The 20,014-nt window shown below is 44.5% G+C and overlaps 1 protein-coding gene and 1 pseudogene across 1 annotated transcript; both read right to left on the bottom strand.

The window, feature by feature from the left end:
* Positions 1–599: 599 nt before the first annotated feature.
* LOC143849984 (reticulon-like protein B13) lies at positions 600–16,838 on the bottom strand. The gene is made up of 4 exons (XM_077359317.1): positions 16,783–16,838; positions 16,519–16,705; positions 1,700–1,911; positions 600–897 (listed from the first exon to the last, which is right to left on the bottom strand). Exons 1-4 carry the CDS (start codon positions 16,814–16,816, stop codon positions 725–727), a joined length of 606 nt encoding a protein of 201 aa, XP_077215432.1. The 5' UTR covers positions 16,817–16,838; the 3' UTR covers positions 600–724.
* Positions 16,839–19,069: 2,231 nt separating this feature from the next.
* Positions 19,070–19,711, bottom strand: LOC143850609 (secreted RxLR effector protein 161 pseudogene; annotated as a pseudogene).
* Positions 19,712–20,014: the final 303 nt, after the last annotated feature.

Genomic DNA, 20,014 nt, shown 5'->3' with positions numbered 1-20,014 from the left:
TTTAAAGTGGTTCGGGTGGGAGCGATGGTGGCCGGGCGGACGGCTAGATCGGCCGTCCGCCGAAGAGAGCAGCTATTTGTTTTGTGGTCACTCCATGATCGGTGGCTTTGATACCATGTAAAATATTGAAGATTTCCACTAATCTTTGCTTATCTTACAATCAAGCCTAATGAGTGTTTATATAGAACACTTAAGAGGATAAACATAGAAACTAGTATCACAAGATTTATGAAAAGATTTGACAAGATATGAGAAGATAATCTCAATACCTAATCTAGCCTGCCTACATAATCTTCCCCAATTAATCCAAATCAAATCTTGGAAGATGTGATTTTATTCTACCTAATCAAACCATAGTTGCCTAATCTAACTTATTGGTGAGATCTCACACATTCTAACATTTATACTTAAAAAATCACATCTTTGGTTAAATAGAATCTCTGGAAGAAGGAAAAACACTTAAAAAACAAATGGGTATCAAAAGAAAAATAAAAATGAAAGAGATACGAAGACCAGATTGGTTATAAAGGATTTTGGCCTAATGAGAAATGATCAGTACAAAACACTTAGAAATGAGTAATCAAGAGATCAGACATGCGTAACAAAGCAAGAGCAACCAAACACACGGCAATAAGATACATTCATTCATGTACATCATCAACCAGGTAGTGCTAAAACTGCAAAATAAGTTTACATGAAGAGTGTAAAATTGACCTTAGCTTTACTAATCAACCTTTTTCTCCTTGATAACTGCCTTCTTCCTCATTCTCCCCAATATCTTGTCATCCAAGATCCCATACCACTTTCTCCTCTCTATCTTCACACGCTCTCGACACTCCTCTATCCTAACCTCATAATTCACATAAATTGGAGTAAGTGTCAAAGCCAGTAAAACACCTGAAAAGACAAAAGACCAAGCTGAGATAAGAAGATAAAGAAGAACAACCTACAAATGTAGGCGAAGAAGATGAAGAACATTCTACCCGGAAAGCTGCCTCTTCTTTTACATAAAGCCTCTTCTTTTACATGACAAGTGGTGTGGTGCCAAGAGAAGAGTGGGGAGGGGTGTGTGTGTGTGTGTGTGTGTGTGTGTGTGTGTGTGTGTGAGAGAGAGAGAGAGAGAGAGAGAGAGAGAGAGAGAGAGAGAGAGAGAGAGAGAGAGAGAGAGAGAGGGCTCGGGTTATTGTTTCTCTTGGGTTTCCTCTTGGGTTATTCTTAGGTACAGTCTTGGTTGAGAGGATAAGGCAAATTTTACGTTTTGCAATCCCTATGTTGGAAGGGATATGTTGTCTGATTAGACAACGGATTACAAATGTATGGAAAAGTTCTATTGCTATTTTTCAGAATGGGTTGATCAAAACCAAATTGTCTTACCAAGCATAGCCTTGCTCTCTTCTATACAACCAGCATAAAAAAAATATACAGAGAAGAAAGAAGAGGGCCAGGCAAGGGAGAGGGCTATGGTTTGCGGGTTTTGGGTTTATGTCGATCTATAGCAATTCTTGTAATTTTATTTTCTCATAGTGAAAATTGTATTCCCAGCTGTGGAGATAGGCATCTTAGCCAAACCACATAAAGTCTTGATGTTCATCTTCTGGCTTATATTTCTTTCTACTTTTTCATTTATTTGTGCATGATAGGATCCGATTTGCCTGGAAGATTTGCTATCACATACAAATATAGATAAAGAAGAACTTACAAATGTAGACTAGTGTGACGAAGTCGAAGTAGGTGCCCAACAAGGAGAGAAGCCACAAAGCAGCAAGCACTTGAGCAAAGGCCAACAATTCCCGTTCAACTGTTATGAGAAACAGCCAGTGTACGGCTTCATCGAGCAACACCCGTGTGGCCACCACTGCATCCAACATCGACTGTTCTGAAAGTTCTATTGCCATCATGCTTGCCACCTCCCTGCAAATGAAAAAAAATCATATCCTTTTCTTTCATCAGTTAAGAACCCGAGCGTAACGTCCACCCTTGATATTTGATAGCACACTTTTTAAGAGGCTGCTGTTGGATCCGATATCAATATATATATAATGGAGACCATCACAAGAAAGTGCAATTAGGAGGGTCCATGTATCCATTTCGGATGGGATCCACCTATGTCTTGGCCACGATCAAATACCTTAATAGTTTTTGGTTAATTGCTTTTCGAATCTTACTTCCTGTGTCTTCAAATTGGACCCTTTATGAAGTGCTTTCAGGATCTTACTTGAATGTCATAGGTCCTACTTAGGTTGTACACGGGAAAATGAACTTTAATGTACAAAAATACCTCTCATAGTTAGACATAATAAATGAACAAAAATATGAAGGCCCCTCGTAGAATAGGATGCAAACAAACAAAAATCTGAATGGTATTTGGGAGACGATATCCCCCCCCTGCAGTACGCATTTCCCCCCCTTACAACATCAACAGTGTGCAACTTTAACGCTTTTTGACGTCAAATCACGTTACAAGGGGGTGAATGCGTACTGCCAGAGGGTGTGAAAATATCATCACCCTATTTGGTATTTTTGTACATTGACACCCTCTTAATTGCAGCTATTAAGGGTCACAGTCAGAAATAATTTCTGACCTTAAGATACATATGCAATGGACACAATCGGATCCAGCTGATGCACCCAAATCATGTTCATTAAGTTTTGGATCCTTTGGATAAATTGGACCTTAGGAGCTGATATTTACACTCACCACCCTTGTTTTGAATCTTTTGACACATACAATCCCTCCCCTTGTTTAAAAATGATGTTAAAAAATGGGAGTACAGACCGTCAATATGGGTGTCATTATCAATTTCAGGGTTACAAAACTATCCAGACTAGGCCCGCGACTGACCCAATTTGGATCGGATCCATGCATGAGTAGGTCATGATCCATTTAGATCCTCATTACTCAGATCTTACGTTATGCGTCCTGGTCAAATTCCATCATATGTCCTACCTAGGTGATGACGCCCAAAATTTGACTGCACGAACTAGCTTCGCAGAACCTGTAATCCTGCGCTCACAGAAAAAGCATAAGTGGGCCCGGAGTTGTGGCTCCGGATGGCCACTTCGACACTCAAGTCAAGGATGGGAAATCACAGACAATGGACAGGGAATGGGAGAGGGCTAAGTCAAGTTACCAGACCAAAAGAGGAGGGGGAGAATTGAATGCCTTTGCTTGAGTGTGTAGACCCCTTTTTATAGGGGAGGAGATTCACGATCTTGGAGATATCAGTTAGGCCTTTAATTTAGCCTACGTGGAGCGTGATGGATGGAGAATGAGATCGTGGAGATATGATTTGCTGCGATTCCGGGCGGAGATCGTGGATGGTGATTTAGGCGGGATGTTTTGAATTCAAAAGCCTGGCCTTATGTCAAACGGCCATCCGGATTAGTCGTTTGGGGGCGAGATCCCCGCGATTGTGTTTGATTTCCCTAGTAGCTCGGTACCGGTCAAGGGAGAAGTATCAAGGAGGTCCAACCAATGTTCGTTACTGAGTGTTGCTGCGGGGGTTGTATTGATCCAGTTGAGTGGTAGAGAGGGGGTTTGAGGGTCGGTACCGGATATACCGATTTTACCCCTAACATATTGCCCCCTACTTTCTTGTTCCTTTGTAAGGGTCAAGGAAGTAGTTAAATTCTCAAGCGGTGAGCCGGTGCCGACTCTCTGAAAATGACGGAGTTGAAGCATCTTTATCGGGAATCGGTGGGTGAATTCAATGTGTCACGTCGTTGATAGGCGTGTTATTCTATCCGTAGGGGTTTTCGAGAAACGGCGGAAACATTTGAGTCCCGCCTATTTTTTTGCTCATTTTTTCGAAAAGCAGGCCAGGTTGTTATTTTCCCGCTACGGAGGAGATTTTGAAAATCGGCGGGACATTAAATCCCACTCAATTTTCCTGCCTAGCGACCCTTATAAAATGGGAGTGAGGCAAAGAACTATCCGCCATATCTTCTTTCTTTCCCCTTTCTCTCTTTCATTTTTTCTTTGTTGAAAATGTCTCAGGAGCACGTCGGCGACGATCAACCAGGGGCGATAATTCTGCTGGTAGAAGTAAATTCGCCATCAAATAGAGAGGAGCCTCAGGTTTTCGTCGGGGAACCGGTGTCTCGTAGAACCAGGGGATCGCAGAGGGCGAGAAACTCACCGGTGGTAGGACGTGGTTTGCCGAAAGCGGTGACTCCGGTGGCGGTGATTTCCCCATCGGCTGGAGTGGAGGGGGCGGGTCATGGCTCCCAGAGTAAGAAGAAGCGGAAAGTGGAACCCCAAGAGCATTCGGGTTCCCCCGCTCCCAGAGATTACCTCGCTCTTGGTGACGTTCCCAGCTTCGTTGCCAATTATAAGCGGTCTTTGAAGCATAATATCGAGAGGGGATGCGGGGTGGCAGATCAACTTCTTCGGCAAGGCTCTGAGGTTCTCCGGCTAAGGGCTAAAGTCGAGAAGTTGGAAATGGAGAATGAGGCCCTGAAGGTGATGTTACAAGGGGTAACCGAAGGCGATACGAGGGTCGGCTCCGTGTCACCTGGTTCTGAGCCTCACCTGGAGGAGAATTTGCCTGAAGAGGATCCTGAGGAAGACCCTGAAGAGGATCCAGAGGAGAATCCGGCCGACTGACCGCATCCTCGGCCACGACCCTGGCTCTGTCGTAATTGAGCTTCCTTCTGAGGTAAAGAAGATTGTGCCAGGTGGGTGTCATGGCGATGGTGAGGTCCAATGCCAGGTGGTTCGCCAGACAAATGATACCGAAGTTCCTAGTGTCGACCCTTCATGGTTTCCTTCTCGAGCACCTGGTACAACATCCCAGTAACATACTTTTGTCCAAGCCAGTGGACCTCCGACCGCATCACATTCCTTCTGTCTTTCGTAGTTAGCCGTAGTTCAATGGAGCCTCGGATGTATTTCTTTTTGTTTTTGGCCTAGAGGCACTCCTTTTGTAAAGGTTCTTTTACTTGTGAATCAAAGAATATTTGTCGTTTCTGTTATTTCTCAGTATTATTCAATACCGAGGGTGGTGTGTGGCCGACGCTCGTAGATGTATGGTTAATATGTTGCTTAATAATAATCGAAACTGAATGTTACGACTCATGCATCACCATGAGTGGGCGCATCATTTTAGCTAGAGTTGCGTTTATGGTACAAGTGTGCACATTCGGTCCCGAGTGTACTTTGACCTTGACGTGGATGTCCCACAGCTTTAGTGTATCGCATAATTTATCTCATCAAACGATACTCGGCACCGGGGGAAGCTTTGCCTTCTGAGCGCTCGTTGATGTGTCCTGAGGGGTATTTCCAAGAGACACGTGTAACGGTCCCGACTCTTGGGTAACGGCTGTTTGGCGCTTCAAGTAATGATGGTGAAACGGCATATTTATGGCCTTGATAACCGTATGAGTATCACGGGACGCCACGTGTCGTGTAACGTCAGAGGGACGCGACCTTTTGAGTTTTCCTGCGCGAAGGCCTATAAAAGCCCGCCCATTTTCTCTTTTTCTTCTGTTTCTCTCTCTTTCTTTTCTTTCCTCATTCCGGCGAGATCCTCGTGGGTTTTCCGGTATAAAGTTTTTTTTCGGTGGATCATTTCCCTTTTCTGTTGAAGTCTTCCATTTTGCTTCGTTCTCTTGCGTTGGTCGAGGATTCGCGAGATTTCAAGTTTTCTGGTCTGATTTCTCCTCTTTTTTTTCTAACGGCACTGGTTCGTCTTCTCCGGCGAGCTTCACAGCCTTTCTCTCCAATTTCACCAGTGCGTTTCTCAACCCAATCTTTGCATTTCATTTCTTTAAAATAGTCATGTCAGAGAATACGAATTCACATACGGATTCACAGAACCGGTCGATTGAGCCCATGGGGATGGAGGAATCATCCTCTTCTCCCCAGGTCCCGTCGGAGATGGAAGTGGAGAGCGTACCGGAGCAACCGTCGGCAAAGAGGCGTAAAATTAGGGCCAAGAAAATAGGTGGTGGCACGATGATTGAGAGGAGTGGACGGCCTTAGAAGAGGATAGCACCACGTCCAAGAAAGGAGGTAGATCCGATTCTTCCCCTCGAACCCCTGGGTACGGCAGAATCGGTGCCGAGTGATGCTCCCGTAATTGCTACGTTGGTTGAAGATAGGAGTGATTCACGTTCGGCACCGATGGATGTCTAGATTAGGTGTCTTGCTAGGGATTTGGTGGAGCTTCATAAGCCACACGTACCTCCCGGTGGGGTATATCGTCCTGACGTCGTCATGAGCTCAACGGGCATGTAGCAAGACACCTAATCTCAGGCGGTTGCGGGAGAAATATCATATTCCGGATGAATATGAAGTTCGGCTCCCTACCTCCAACGAGCGGGTGTGTAGCAGTAGCGTGGAGGGAGAGACAGCCTTCTACAAAGAGGTTATTGACGCGGGTGTTCGTTTTCCACTCCATCCGATTCTGATAGACTTTTTTTATTTCTTTGGCCTGGCACTGTCCCAGATTTTTCCAAATGGGTGGAGGGGTCTTCTGGCGTACATAGTAAAAAGTAAAATGGTGAGGGCCCCACTATCCTTGGATGTCATTCAAAAATGTTTTCTTATGAAGATGAAAGGGGACTGGGTAGACGTGGCTCAGCGGCGGACGCTGATGATCATAGGCGGAGCTCCATCTTCCACTAAACGGTGGAAGAACGAGTTCTTTTTTGTGAAGCCCCCTCAAACAGCCGGATGGCGATTCCCCTTTGATTGGAGAGAGCCCAATGAGGAGAACATGGGGTTGAAGTTTTCCTTAGGAACATTGAGTCAGTTGGTTTTAAACGACGTCGTAAGTAGGGAGGGGTTTGGAAGTAGGAAAGGAGAGGTTTGATGTTCAGGATTTCAAGTCCGAACGAGTATTGTTCAAATTTGGTCTAAGCAACGTTGTGGTAGATTCGGAGGATGAGGCTCGGGGCGAAGGTGAGGAAGGGGGGGGGGAGAATATGGAACGAGTGTTGACGAGAGTCAAGTCTGGTGATTTCCTCTTCCGATCTTCTTACCCGTGTTTTTGTTTGCTTCCCTTTTATTGTGTTGTGACTTGTTTCCTGGTTTAATCACAAAAATGGCGGCGCAAGGTTCGGGCGCTAATATTTCTGCCTCGGCAATGGAGGAGGCGAGGAGATTGAAGGCCGAGGAAGTAGCTCTACAGAAACAGGAGAGAGCCTTGAAACGCTAGGCGGCTAAGGCGGGAAAAGGGTCGGTCTCGACCGTAGGGTCCAAGGACGTTACATCTCCGGAGAAATCCGTACATGGCAAGCGGCAAGCGGATTTGCCGGAGAACAGCCTTAACAAGAAGGGTAAGTCGACAGAGGGGGAGGGTCTTAAAGGTAAAGACCCAGTTGTGACTCAGGAGACCCTGCCCGCCAAGGGTTGTGATGGGACCCAGGCTCTTTTCAAGCCGGTGACTCTCTCAAAGGATTAGGCGACCCAATAGGGGCCTTATTTTGATCCTAATTGGAAGGTGGGTACTGGAGATTCTGCCCTTCGTAACCCGAGGGTGGATATAGAGATGGCGATGACGAGTGTCTTACCAAGAGACTTGGCGGAGATGGAGAAGTGTTCGCATTATTCTTTGGGCCGGGACATGGTCGCTTTGGCGAAGAAGGTGTGTGCTTTTATCTTTAATTCTCCGGATGTCCTTTAGGCTTTGCGAATACTTATTTCTCCCCTTTTTGTTCACAGTTGTCAGATATTTGTTCTTATACTTCGCGGCGCATGGACAAGTACCAATCTCTCTATGCTCACGCATCCAAGGAGGTAAAGAATTACGCAGATTCGCGGGCGAACGATACGAAGGTGTTCGAGGAATCCTTGGCAGATGCGAGAAAGCTTCAGGTAGATGCCCGGGCTGACCTTCAGAGGGTTAAGGATGAACTTAGCCATGAAAAAGAGATCCGTGCTAACCTCGAAAAGGTGCGGGACAAGGTTGCGCAGCGAGAGGGAGAGATTTGATCCCAGGCGATTGCCGAGTTTCGCTAATCTCAAGAGTATCAAACGGATATGGCACTTCATGTCCTGGAGTTTGAGGCGAAGGAGTTCATTGACTGCCGGAACCAGGTTAAGACCATAGACTCCTCATTTCCCGTTGACAGGCTGGAGGGACCACCGGGGACTGAACTTTCCGAGGGAGAGGATTTTGAGGCGACTGAAGTGACTGAACCTAACGAGGCGAACCTCGCGGTTGCGTCTCTTGGAGTGGAATCCTCTGTTCCGCCCGTTGGAGTGCCATCTGCTGGAGAAGATCTGGAGAAGGATGGTTAGGGGTAGGGCCCTTGCAATTTTCTTTTCGCTTTTCTTCTGAACCGGTTCTGTAAAAACTTAATTTTATTTTGGTGTGGATGGAAGGGTTCGTCCTTCGACGCAACCCTTATTTGTGATGATGAATTTGAAACATCTTTACCTTTTAATGGTGATAATGAATTTTCTACTGATTCTGGCAGGGTATTGACTTATTTTTTGAAGTAGATAGACTCTTTATCGAGCTTTTGTGGGTAGTATCTTGTAGATAGATTCTCTACCGGGCCTCTTCCGGCACCGATTTATGGGTCGTATCTTTCAAATAGATAGACTCTCTACCGGTTCTCTTCGGGCACCGGTTTATGGGTCGTATCTTTTAAGTAGATAGACTCTCTACCGGGCCTCTTCGGGCACCTGTTTATGGGTCGTATCTTTTTAAGTAGATAGACTCTCTACCGGGCCTCTTGGGCACCGGTTTATGGGTCGTATCTTTTAAGTAGATAGACTCTCTACCGGGCCTCTTTGGGCACCGGTTTATGGGTCGTATATTTTATCCTTTGTTCGTAGCTTGTTAAATTTGGAGATTCATTAATATTGGGGAGTAATCGCTATTGTGGATAGATAATCGAAAAGGAGATTTCATTACTTGAGGAGAATGATCACATTTCTGCAATATCACGAAGACAAAGACCAAATACATAGACTTATTGGAAATAAGAAAATTGAAACGAACTACATTATTGGTAGAACTTTTTCAGATTTGAAATGTCCCAAGTGCAGGAAATGGGATTGCCCTCTAAGTCTTCCAATTGATACGATCCTGGCTGGAGTGCGGGATACGCAGTAGGGTCCTTCCCAAGTGGGAGCCAATTTTTCCGAGTTGTGAGGGTCAGAGACTTCGGATCGTCGTAGCACCAAGTCGCCCGTCCTTATTACTCTTTCCTTCATCCCAAAGTTGTAGTATCGGGTGACTCTGTGTTGATACGTGGCCATCCTGACTCAGGCTTTTTCTCTAGTTTCTTCGACGAGGTCCAGACTGCTCCTTAGGTGGTTGGGATTGGCCCTTTCATTGAATACTTCAAGCCTCAGAGAGTGGGCTCCAATCTCGACGGGTATAACCGCGTCTACCCCAAAGGCGAGGCTGAATGGTGACTCTCCTGTTGCGGTTCTAGGGGTGGTTCGATAGGCCCAGAGGAGGTTCGGTAATTCCTCTGCCCAAAAGCCCCGAGTGTTTTCCGCGTGTTTCTTCAATCCTTGTAAGAGAGTTTGATTGGTTACTTTCACTTGTCTGTTGGCTTGTGGATGGCCGACTGAGGTGAAATGTTGTTCGATACCGAGTTTTCCGCAAACGTCTTTGAATCGCCTGCTCGCAAATTGGGTTCCGTTGTCGGTTACAAGGACCCGCGGGATACCGAACCTGCAAATAATGTCATGATAGAAGAAGTTTTCCGTTTCTTTGGAAGTAGTCTTCTTCACTGCTTTGGCCTCGACCCATTTGGTGAAGTAGTCAATGGCGACGTACATCATTCAGTGCCCCTTGGTCGAGTTTGGAAAAGGCCCTAACAAATCCATTCCCCACATTGCGAACGGGACTGGGTTGGAGATAGGTTTGTAGGGGACGGCAGGGAGACGAGGCACGGTAGCGAACTTCTGGTATTGCTCGCATTTTCTGAAAAAATCAGATGCGTCTTGGTGGAGAGTTGGCCAGAAAAAACCTCGGCGAAGGATCTTGTGAGCCAATACCTTTCCGCCCGAGTGATCGCCACAGTCTCCTTCATGAACTTCTCTCATGGCGAGTTCTACAGCGGAGCGGAGGGTCGGAGACATTTCAATACAGGCCATGAAAAGGACCGCTTGTATAACTCCTGTCCATCGAAGATATAATGTGCGGCCTTGGCGATCAGGCGTCGAGCTTCCTTTCTATCCGAGGGTACGACACCGTCTTTTAAGTACCGTACTATAGGATCCATCCAACTAGGTTCCTCGTTGAGTTGTAGGATTTCTTCTTTCTTAATGCTAGGTTGAGGGAGGATCTCGGTGTAGATGTTTCCCGGCTCAAACATTCCGGACGAGGCCATCTTGGAGAGAGCATCAACGCGGGCATTTAAAGTCCGGGGAACTTGCACTATCTGAAATTCTTCAAAGGTGGAGATTTCCTTTCTCACCTTTTCTAGGTATTTAATCATCTGCTCTTCTTTAGCTTTGCTGAAGCCCTTTACTTGGCTCACCACCAACTGTGAATCACTGTGAATTCTGATCCGATTCGTATTCCGCCTCATTATTGGATGCTTTGAAATCTAATCGCAGGGCATACTCAGCAATGAAATTGTCTGGCCCTGTTATGACCAAGCCGGCACCACTGCCCCCAGCGTTGGAGGAGCCATCCACGTACAACATCCACAGTGGATCTTGGCTCTGTTGGTTCAGAGTTAGTTCTCCGGCCGGAAGGCTCAGCTCTTCGGATTCCTCTATCAGTACCGTACGTTCCACAATAAAATCTGGCAGCACTTGGGATTTAATTGCTGAACAGGGCTTTATCTGGATGTCGAATTCGCCCAATTCAACCGCCCTGAAGTGTCGGACTTCTCCAATATCTTTCGGAGAGGTTGGTCGGTGAGTACGGTAACAGGATGAGCCTGAAAATACGACAGAGTTCTCACAGATATGACGACAGCAAAGGCGAATTTTCAATCTCTTGATATCGTGTTTCGGCATCATGGAGCACTCTACTAACATAGTAAATAGGTTGCTCCATTTTTCCTTCCTGTCGAACGAGTACAAAACTTACCGCGGCGGGCCCAACTACTAGGTACAGGTACAAATCTTCCCCCGGTACCGGCTTTGAGAGTAATGGAAGCGCTTAGAGATATGCCTTTAACTGGTCGAAGGCCATCTGACATTCCTCTGTCCATCGAAAGTCTTTCATGCTTCGGAGAATTTTAAAGAAGGGCAGGCACCTTTCGGTAGATTTAGACATAAACCTGCTAAGGACCGCGATTCTGCCGGTGAGTCTTTGTACATCTCGGACTTCCTTCGGCGCTGTCATTTCTAACAGTGCTTTTATTTTTTCGGGATTAGCTTCAATTCATCGCTGGCTAACCATGAAGCCTAGGAATTTTCTGGAAGTAACCCCAAAGGCACACTTGGCGGGGTTCAACTTCATTCGGTTCCATCGGAGTACGACGAAGGCCTCTTCAAGGTCGACGATGTGGTTCTGTGCTTTGAGGCTTTTAACGAGCATGTCGTCGACATATACTTTCATGTTCTTCCCAATTTGTTCGGCAAAAATCTTATTGAAGAGACGTTGGTACGTGGCGCCAGCGTTTTTGAGGCTGACAGGCATGACTTCGTAACAAATCAACCCTTGGTCGGTGACAAAGGAAGTTTTTGGAATGTCGGAACCGTACATCTGAATCTGGTTGTACCCGGAGAAGGCATCCATGAAGCTTAGCATCTCATGCCCGGCAGTGACATCATCGATCCTCGGTAATGGGTAACAATCTTTGGGACATGCTTTGTTTAGATCCGTGAAATCTATACAAATTCGCCACTTGCCGTTGGATTTCCTAACCATCACAATGTTGGCAAGCCACTCTGGGTAGCGAATCTCTCTGATGAATTTGGCTTCGAGGAGTTTATCTACTTCTTCCTTGATGTGCTTTTGTCTTTCGGCGGCGAAATTGCGTTTCTTTTGTTTGACTAGCTTGGAGTTTGGGTCCATGTTCAGTTTGTGGACCGCTACATCAGAGGGAATTCCCTGCATATCGGAGGTGGACCAGGCGAAGATATCCGAGTTAGGCTTTAAGAAATTGACAAGGTCAGCTTTAAGCTTTCCTGACAGGAGAGAACCTATTTGGACAGTTTGTTCGTCGGAGCTGAGGAATAGAGGAATTTTTGTGAGTTCCTCAACTGGTTCTCCCTGCTTTACCTCAACTCGAGGGTCGGCACCACCTATGGAGAAGGTTTCTTTGGCGGCCTTTTTCTTTTTCAACAGGGTGACGTAGCACTCGCGGGCTTTCTCTTGGCCGCTGATAACCTCTCCTACGCCAAGTTTCGTGGGAAACTTTATTTTCATGTGGGCAGTGGTCCCAGTTCATTCAGTGATGGCCTTCCGATGATCCCATTATAAGTGGAAGGGACGCGAACTATTACGAAGGTTTGCATGATGGTGCGCTGGGTTGGGTGAGCTCCAAATGTTACAGGAAGTTTCATTTTTCCTCGTAGCTTGACTTCTCCTCCGGAGAATCTGAAGATGGACCAGTCAACAGGCTCCAGCCTATCACTGCTGATGTCCATTTTGGCGAAGGCGTCTTGATGGAGGACATTGACCGAGCTTCCAGTGTCAATCAAGATTCGCCCCACGTTAAAGTTGGCGATGGTGAATCGGACTACCACAGCGTCATCATGTTGCCAGGCTCCAGCCTATCACTGCTGATGTCCATTTTGGCGAAGGCGTCTTGATGGAGGACATTGACCGAGCTTCCAGTGTCAATCAAGATTCGCCCCACGTTAAAGTTGGCGATGGTGAGTCGGACTACCACAGCGTCATCATGTTGCCGATCTATCGTTCCATAATCTACCTCGGTAAAGGTGAGGGTACATTGGTACTTGGGTCCGTCTTTGACTTCTTGGAGGGGTTTTCTATGGAGTTGATTTGTCCCGCATAAAGGGCGCGTCCTTCCTCTGTTGGTCCTCCGGACGCCGGACCTCCATAAATGGTGTCAATATTTCTAGTGATCTTAGGTACTTCCTCCTGATCTGAAGCTCTTTGCCTACTGCTTTCCGCCCGGTGATTTGGCGAGCGATGATGTTCGTCCGGCCGGTGAATTTCAGATCTGGGTTGTTGCTGGCTCCTTGGGGGATTTTGAAGGTAACGATCAATCCGACCAAGTCCCGCGAGTCTTTTGATTTCATTCTTCAGATGATGACAATTGTCCGTGGTGTGCTCATGATCTTGGTGAAAATGACAATATTTGCTGGAGTTTTTACCTTTTCCCGAGTTTCTCATTCTTTCGGGCCAGTGCACAGGTTCTCTATTGCGGATTTCGTACAGGATATTTGAGATGGTGTTGTTCAATGGAGTGTAGTTGACCCTATCAAGCTGGGGATTTGGGGCGCAACTATTCTGTCGATCATTGTGTCTTGCCTGCTTGTGACTCGGTAGCGCCTTAGAGTCGTCTTTCCGCTTTTCGTTTCCTCGGTGTTATCCAAGTCCCTTTCCATGGCAAATGATTCCTCATTATTGATGTATCTATCCGTAGTGGCCATGAGTTCTTGGAGGTCACGAGGAGGATTCACATTCAAGGCGACTTTCATGTCTCTATCTCGGATGGCATGGCAAAGCGCGGCGCGAACCATATCAAAGTTCGGTTCGTTAATTTGGTGGAGTTCCACTCGGAACCGAATGATGAACTTTCGTAATGTTTCATCTTTTCCTTGCCGTAAAGTTAAAAAAGCGTCAGCTGATTTCTTTCTGGGCTGACTGTTAACGAAGTAAATGACAAACTCCTTTCCTAGTTCGTGGAATGATTTGATGGAGTTGGGCCTTAATCGACTGTACCAGTTGCTAGCATCTTTCTTTAGGTAGGAGGAAAAGGCTTTGCACATCGTGGTGTCTGAAGCATTCCTGATTACCATCGCACGGTGGCAAGTTCGGAGAAACTCAAGAGGGTCAGATGACCCGTCATAGAGGTCTAACCGAGGCATGTCCGAGTTCGTAGCAACGATGGCATTGGCGATTCTCGGGATGAACGGGGAAGCGATCTTGCTATCCCATTCGGCCAGGAGGTCTGGATCACATGGTGCCTTCATCTGCTGTTGAAGTTCTCTTATCTGACGCTGGAGATCAGCCATGATGGTGGGGCTTTCTCCTACTTGATTGTTTCTCGTAGGACTTTCTCTTCGCAGAGGCATCCGATCATCGTCCCGATAGGCTGGATTCGCTGGTTCCACCATCGAGCTGTCACCTCTTCGATGGCGATTATCACGGCGATGGTCTGGTGGCGGGCTGGTGATTGAGGCAGACCCTTGTTAACGTTGGCGGGGTCTTTGACTCCGAGGTTTCGTCCTTCTGAGGATCCTTGCTCCTCTGAAATCTCGACGGGATGGATTCCTTCGCCCAACGGGTTTATAGGCGGAGGTGGCGCTGCCGGTTGGGGAGGGATCCTTTGGAGTACTTGTTTGAGGGCGGCCGCGACGCTTCCAAGTTGCTGTGTGAGTTGGTTAAAGACGGTCATTGTTACCGGAGCGTTACCAGAAGTAACCATCTCTCCCGTCTCCTCCTGTGGTTCTCGGTCTCATTGACTTGCTTGGCTTCTCGTAACCATTCCACCGTTAGGTTGGGAGGTAGCTTTCGACTTTGGCATAGTCGGGTCGCACGGATGGCGCCAATCTGATGACGCCCAAAATTTGACTGCACGAACTAGCTTCGCAGAACCTGTAATCCTGCGCTCACAGAAAAATCGTCAGTGGGCCCGGAGTTATGGCTCCGAACTGGCATTTCGACACTCAAGTCAGGGATGGGCAATCACAGACAATGGACGGGGAATGGGAGAGGGCTAAGTCAAGTTACCACACCAAAAGAGGAGAGGGAGAATTGAATACCTTTGCTTGAGTGTGTAGACCCCTTTTATAGGGGAGGAGATTCGTGATCTTGAAGATATCAATTAGGCCTTTAATTTAGCCTACGTGGAGCGTGATGGATGGAGAATGAGAACGTGGAGATATGATTTCCTGGGATTCCGGACGGAGATCGTGGATGGTGATTTAGGCGGGATGTTTTGAATTCAAAAGCCGGCACCTTTGTCAAACGGCCGTCGTTTGGGGCGAGATCCCCGCGATTGTGTTTGATTTCCCTGGTAGCTCGGTACCGGTGGTCAAGGGAGAAGTATCAAGGAGGTCTAACCAATGTTCGTTACTGAGTGTTACTGCGGGGGTTGTATTGATCCAGTTGAGTGGTAGAGATTACCCTTGACACTAGGTTATAGACATTTAGGGCTTAGGAACATCCTATTGAAATGATTTTTCGGGTACAACCTATTTCCCTTGTGGCCAAACAAATGAACAGTTTGGATCATCCTATAAAGATGTCTGTTCAGTACATTTTGGATACTACTTGACTATACAGCCACACACCATATAAAATCTCGGTCGTGGAAACTAAATACCACCTCCATCTAAAACTAAATGATGTCAGTTTTGAGTATAGGGTTTTAAATGTTACAAAATACCACCACCAGCTAAAATAGCTAAAATAATTTCGAACTTTAAGATATGGATCCAATAGACACAGTTGGATCAGCTGTTGTACCAAAATCTGTTCGTTAACGTTCGGACCCATCCATACGGGCCCACACATGTCCAGCCTCCAGGTCACGATCCCATCTAGGTTAGGATCCATTTATATTTTAAGCGGGCCCTAAGCATATCTGCACTACGATATTTTGGTAAGGGAAATGTTATCACTTATCAGCACTACTGTATTTTGATGACACAAATCCCAAATTCGATTTTTTTTTTCTCTATTTACTAATCCTTTCAAATTCTCAGAAGCCCCATCAATGAAATTAAATCCAGGTTTATACACCGAAGATCAGTGTATACACGTGAAGCTCTTGTACAAACTCATCTTTTTTAAGGGCACAAACTCAGCTCTCAAAGGTTATTTCGCATCCCAAAAATCCCAGAAAGTCAATTGAAAAAAAAAGAAGGGAAATGTTATCAGCACTACTGTATTTTGATGATCACACTCCGTAGGGAAATGTTATCAGCACTACTGTATTTTGATGATCACACTCCGTACTTTATTAAAAGTACGGTAAGGCCCGCACCATAGGATGATCCAAACTGTCCATAGATGGGCCACAGCCTAAATAGGTTGTGCCCCAAAAATCATTTCCATATGTTGATCCTAACCCTCCGATCTGTAGAAGAACTGGATATTATGGAAACCTTATAGATCGTAGGGCTAGATCATCCCATGGAAATGATTTTTGAGGCACAACCTATTTATGTTGTGTTCCATCCCATGGACGGTTTGGATCATCCTATGGTGCGAGCCATAGGGTACTTTTAATCAAGTGAGTAGTGTGATCATCAAAATACAGTAGTGCTGATAGCATTTCGAAAAAAAAGAAAAGCTAAGCTAGTGCAATTATTAAAACATGGTCGTGCTGATATCATTTCCCTTTCTAAATTTCCTAACCCTTCCAAATTATCATATCCCCCATCAATTAGATAAATTCAGGTTTATACACCGATGTTCAGTGTATACACGAGAAGCTCTAGTACATGCTTACCTGCCAATAAGCGCAAGAATATTGGCCCAAACGTACGAGATAACAAGGATAGACATTGCAAACCAAGATCCAACGGTCAGGAACGTATAATCATAGACATGGATCAATAGCCACGTGGCAGTTGCAAGGCCAAGAACAGATAAGCTCAGTATCTTCTTCCTCCATAGCAATATGTCCATGCATGTTTCTGCAACAAGAAGGTGAGGTAAAGATGAGATAACAGTGACAATACAAGGGTAAAAAGGTCTTTTCACTTGTTCTTACCTCTGGAAGGTGGAGATAGTGTTGTAGTAGCCATGGCAAAAGAAATGGAATTTTTGGGTTTTTGAGGACGGGTGTTTAAAGAGGACGAAGGTTGTATAAGAGTGACACGTGGCACACGTGGCAATGACAAGTGACACGTGTGCATGTTGGGCCCACGTGGTGGCACTCGGTTTTTGTTGGGTGAGGAAAAAGTTCGGACACGTGGCTTGTGGTGCCAGATTACTCTTTATTTTTGTCCGATTCTGTAAGAACTACACACATGCAAGGTTTTAAGTTTTAACACATGTACTTCATAATTACAATATTCGTAGTGCGGATATCAGTTACTTTTTTTTTCCTTACAAAAAGTTAACTCTTTTGATAATGACACTACTCACTTTGTTTTACACCGTTTTTGGTTCCATGTTGATGACTAAGCTAATTAGAGAAGTGCAGAACAGAGTGAGTAGTGCCATTAGCAAAATTTTGTAGTGTGGATAGCAGTCCTCCATGAAAGGTTAATGGACTTATGGGTGACCCCACGTTTGAAATTTTTGAATAATCTATATATATTTTTCTTCTTTTTCTTTGTGATGGGTAATCTGCCATTGAACCTCCGACCTCGATTTCGAATGATCTTTAACCGTTCATCTGGCTGGCGCTACCATTTTTAACCAATTGATCAGCAGAATATAAATTTAGCAAAAGCCCATGTACAAGGTGGCGGATTGGAAGGCTAAGATAAGATCATATGGTGAATTAAATTTTTTAGTTAAACGCCATTTAAAAAGTATAAAACAAAGTGAGCAGTGCCATTATCAAAATACTGTAGTGCAAATATGAGTCCTCCAAAAACAGGTTTAGTGACTTAAGAGTGGGACTCTCTTGAAATTTTTTAATTGATCTTAACCATTCAGCTGGCTCGCATTACCAATAGTAAGCACTTGATCAACGCTTAGGATATATTGAGCAACAGACCATAAACAAGTCCGCGTTTGGACCGTTATGATGGCCCGGAGAAAACAGTAAGTTAACATGGTATCAGAGCCAAAGGTCTTGAGTTCAAATCTCCGGATAGCAAAAATCAACATGCGGTGGTTGGCCCAAAGTGGGACCACATGTTTGCCAAGCGGGCAACGTGTGCGGGGGAGTGTTAAGTTGTTGGGGAAAGACGTTATTTATTTTTTATACTTTAACACTCCCCCGCACGTGTGGCCCACTTGGCAAACACGTGGCACATGTGTTATAATAAAATTAAATAGAAACAAAATAAAGGCTTTGAGGCGTGATTGATCACTATCTTAAAGAAGATATTGCTTGGGCAATTCTCCTCCAGAATACAACAAAGCACTCTCAACTCTCTGTATGAAACTACAAAAATAGGGAGAAGGAAGGAAAATATATATTCTTACACTTAACCGTTTCCTATTTATAATAAACCAATGGTCATAATCCAACAGACATGACTCTTCTAACCGGTTTCTAACTTCAAGAGTCGTGTCTCTACAAGAAGATATGACTCTTCTAATTTGAAGAGTCGTGTCTCTACGAGAAGATATGACTCTTCTAACTGGTTTCTAATTTGAAGAGTCATGTCTCTAAAAAAGATATGAATCTTCTAACAAGTTCTAATTTGAAGAGTCTATGTCTATACGATAAAAGAACTGTAAATGCCTAAAATCTTTTCCTTTTCGATGTGGGCTTGAATTCCCATATTATAGTTTACACTATGTTACAAACTATACCAACAATCCCCCACTAGATTGTGACATAGTGTTATAGTCTATTCAACTGATAATATTATGCATATAAGAAGGTATCTTTCGATTTAAACCTTCAATTAGTGTAAGTACTTTAAAGTTCTAATGAAGTTATTGGTGTCCTTAGATTAAACCAAGAATCCTTTTTATTAAAACTGAAAGTACTACACACATAAAATTATCTAGTTTCATCAGAGGTTTTCTAAAACCAGCCTTAGCACTATTTTGGCCATGTGCTAATCCTGGTTTCATGAATATTTACAAGAGTAACCCAAAGCTCTTGATTGAAGCGGCACCACTTCTATATTCATATAGGTGGAGTTTCCTTATGTCTCTGTTACTATAGACATTTAATATCAAACAACTCCATTAAGAGTCTTTTACTCAACCTTTACTTTTCATAACATTACGCACTGAACTTCCTTTAACGGGGCCTTATTCTTACTTTCAGTGCCAGCCAGACACATATCAGTAATTTGTTGTTACCCTTTAAACTTCGAAGATAGGTTTTACTAAGTCAAAGTTGGGTTACCATTACTGGTGTCTTTTCATCTAGGTTTCAACCCCATTCCACTAGTAGTTACTTTAACCATGTCTCTTGATAATCCTTTTGTTAGAGGATCTGCCAAATTCTTACCGGATTTTACATAGACAATGTTAATTACTCCACTAGTGATTAATTCTCGAATATAATCATGTCTCAAACTTATATGTCTAGATTTTCCATTATAGACATTATTATATGCACTAGACATAGTAGCCTCTCTATCACAGTACAAGGAAATAGCTGGCATTGGTTGTGGCTGCAACTTTATATCTAATAATAAATTACTCAGCCATTCTGCTTCCTTGCCTGCTGCTGCTAGGGCTATAAATTCTGATTCTATTGTTGAATGACTAATGCAAGTTTGCTTTTTAGAAGCCCAAGATATTGCACCACCTCCAAGTGTAAAAATCCATCCTGTTGTGGATTTATTATTACCAACACTTGTTATCCAACTTGCATTAGAAAAGCCTTCTAGTACAGCTGGGTAATCAGAATAGACCAAACCTAGCCCAATAGTCTTTTTAAGATACCCCAAAATTCTGCTAATAGCTTTCCAATGATTTGTACTAGGTTTACTTGTACATCTTGAAAATTTGCACACAACAAATGCAATGTCTAGTCTTGTACAATGCATAGCATACATTATGCTACCTATAGCACTAGTATATTCTAGTTATGCTATTGCTCGCTCAGAATTTTCAGTTAATTTCACACTAGAATCATAGGGAGTATTTGCTTCCTTTATTCCAAGATGTTTAAATTTCTGAATCAATTTCTCTATGTAATGAGACTGATTCAACACATAACCTCCACTATCTTTTTTAACTTTAATACCTAAGATAGTATCTACTTCATTAAGATCTTTCAGCTTAAGCTGTGAAGTAAGATACTTCTTGGTTTCATTTACTCCAAGCATATTATTTCCAAGGATTAACAGATGATCTAC

Source organism: Tasmannia lanceolata, unplaced genomic scaffold (assembly GCF_043159265.1).
Source record: "Tasmannia lanceolata isolate RefF3 unplaced genomic scaffold, GAP_Taslan_0.1 ptg000018l, whole genome shotgun sequence".
Taxonomy (NCBI): Eukaryota; Viridiplantae; Streptophyta; class Magnoliopsida; order Canellales; family Winteraceae; genus Tasmannia; species Tasmannia lanceolata.
The sequence above is the reverse complement of the archived record's forward strand: the minus strand, read 5'-3'. Positions and strand labels throughout refer to the sequence as shown.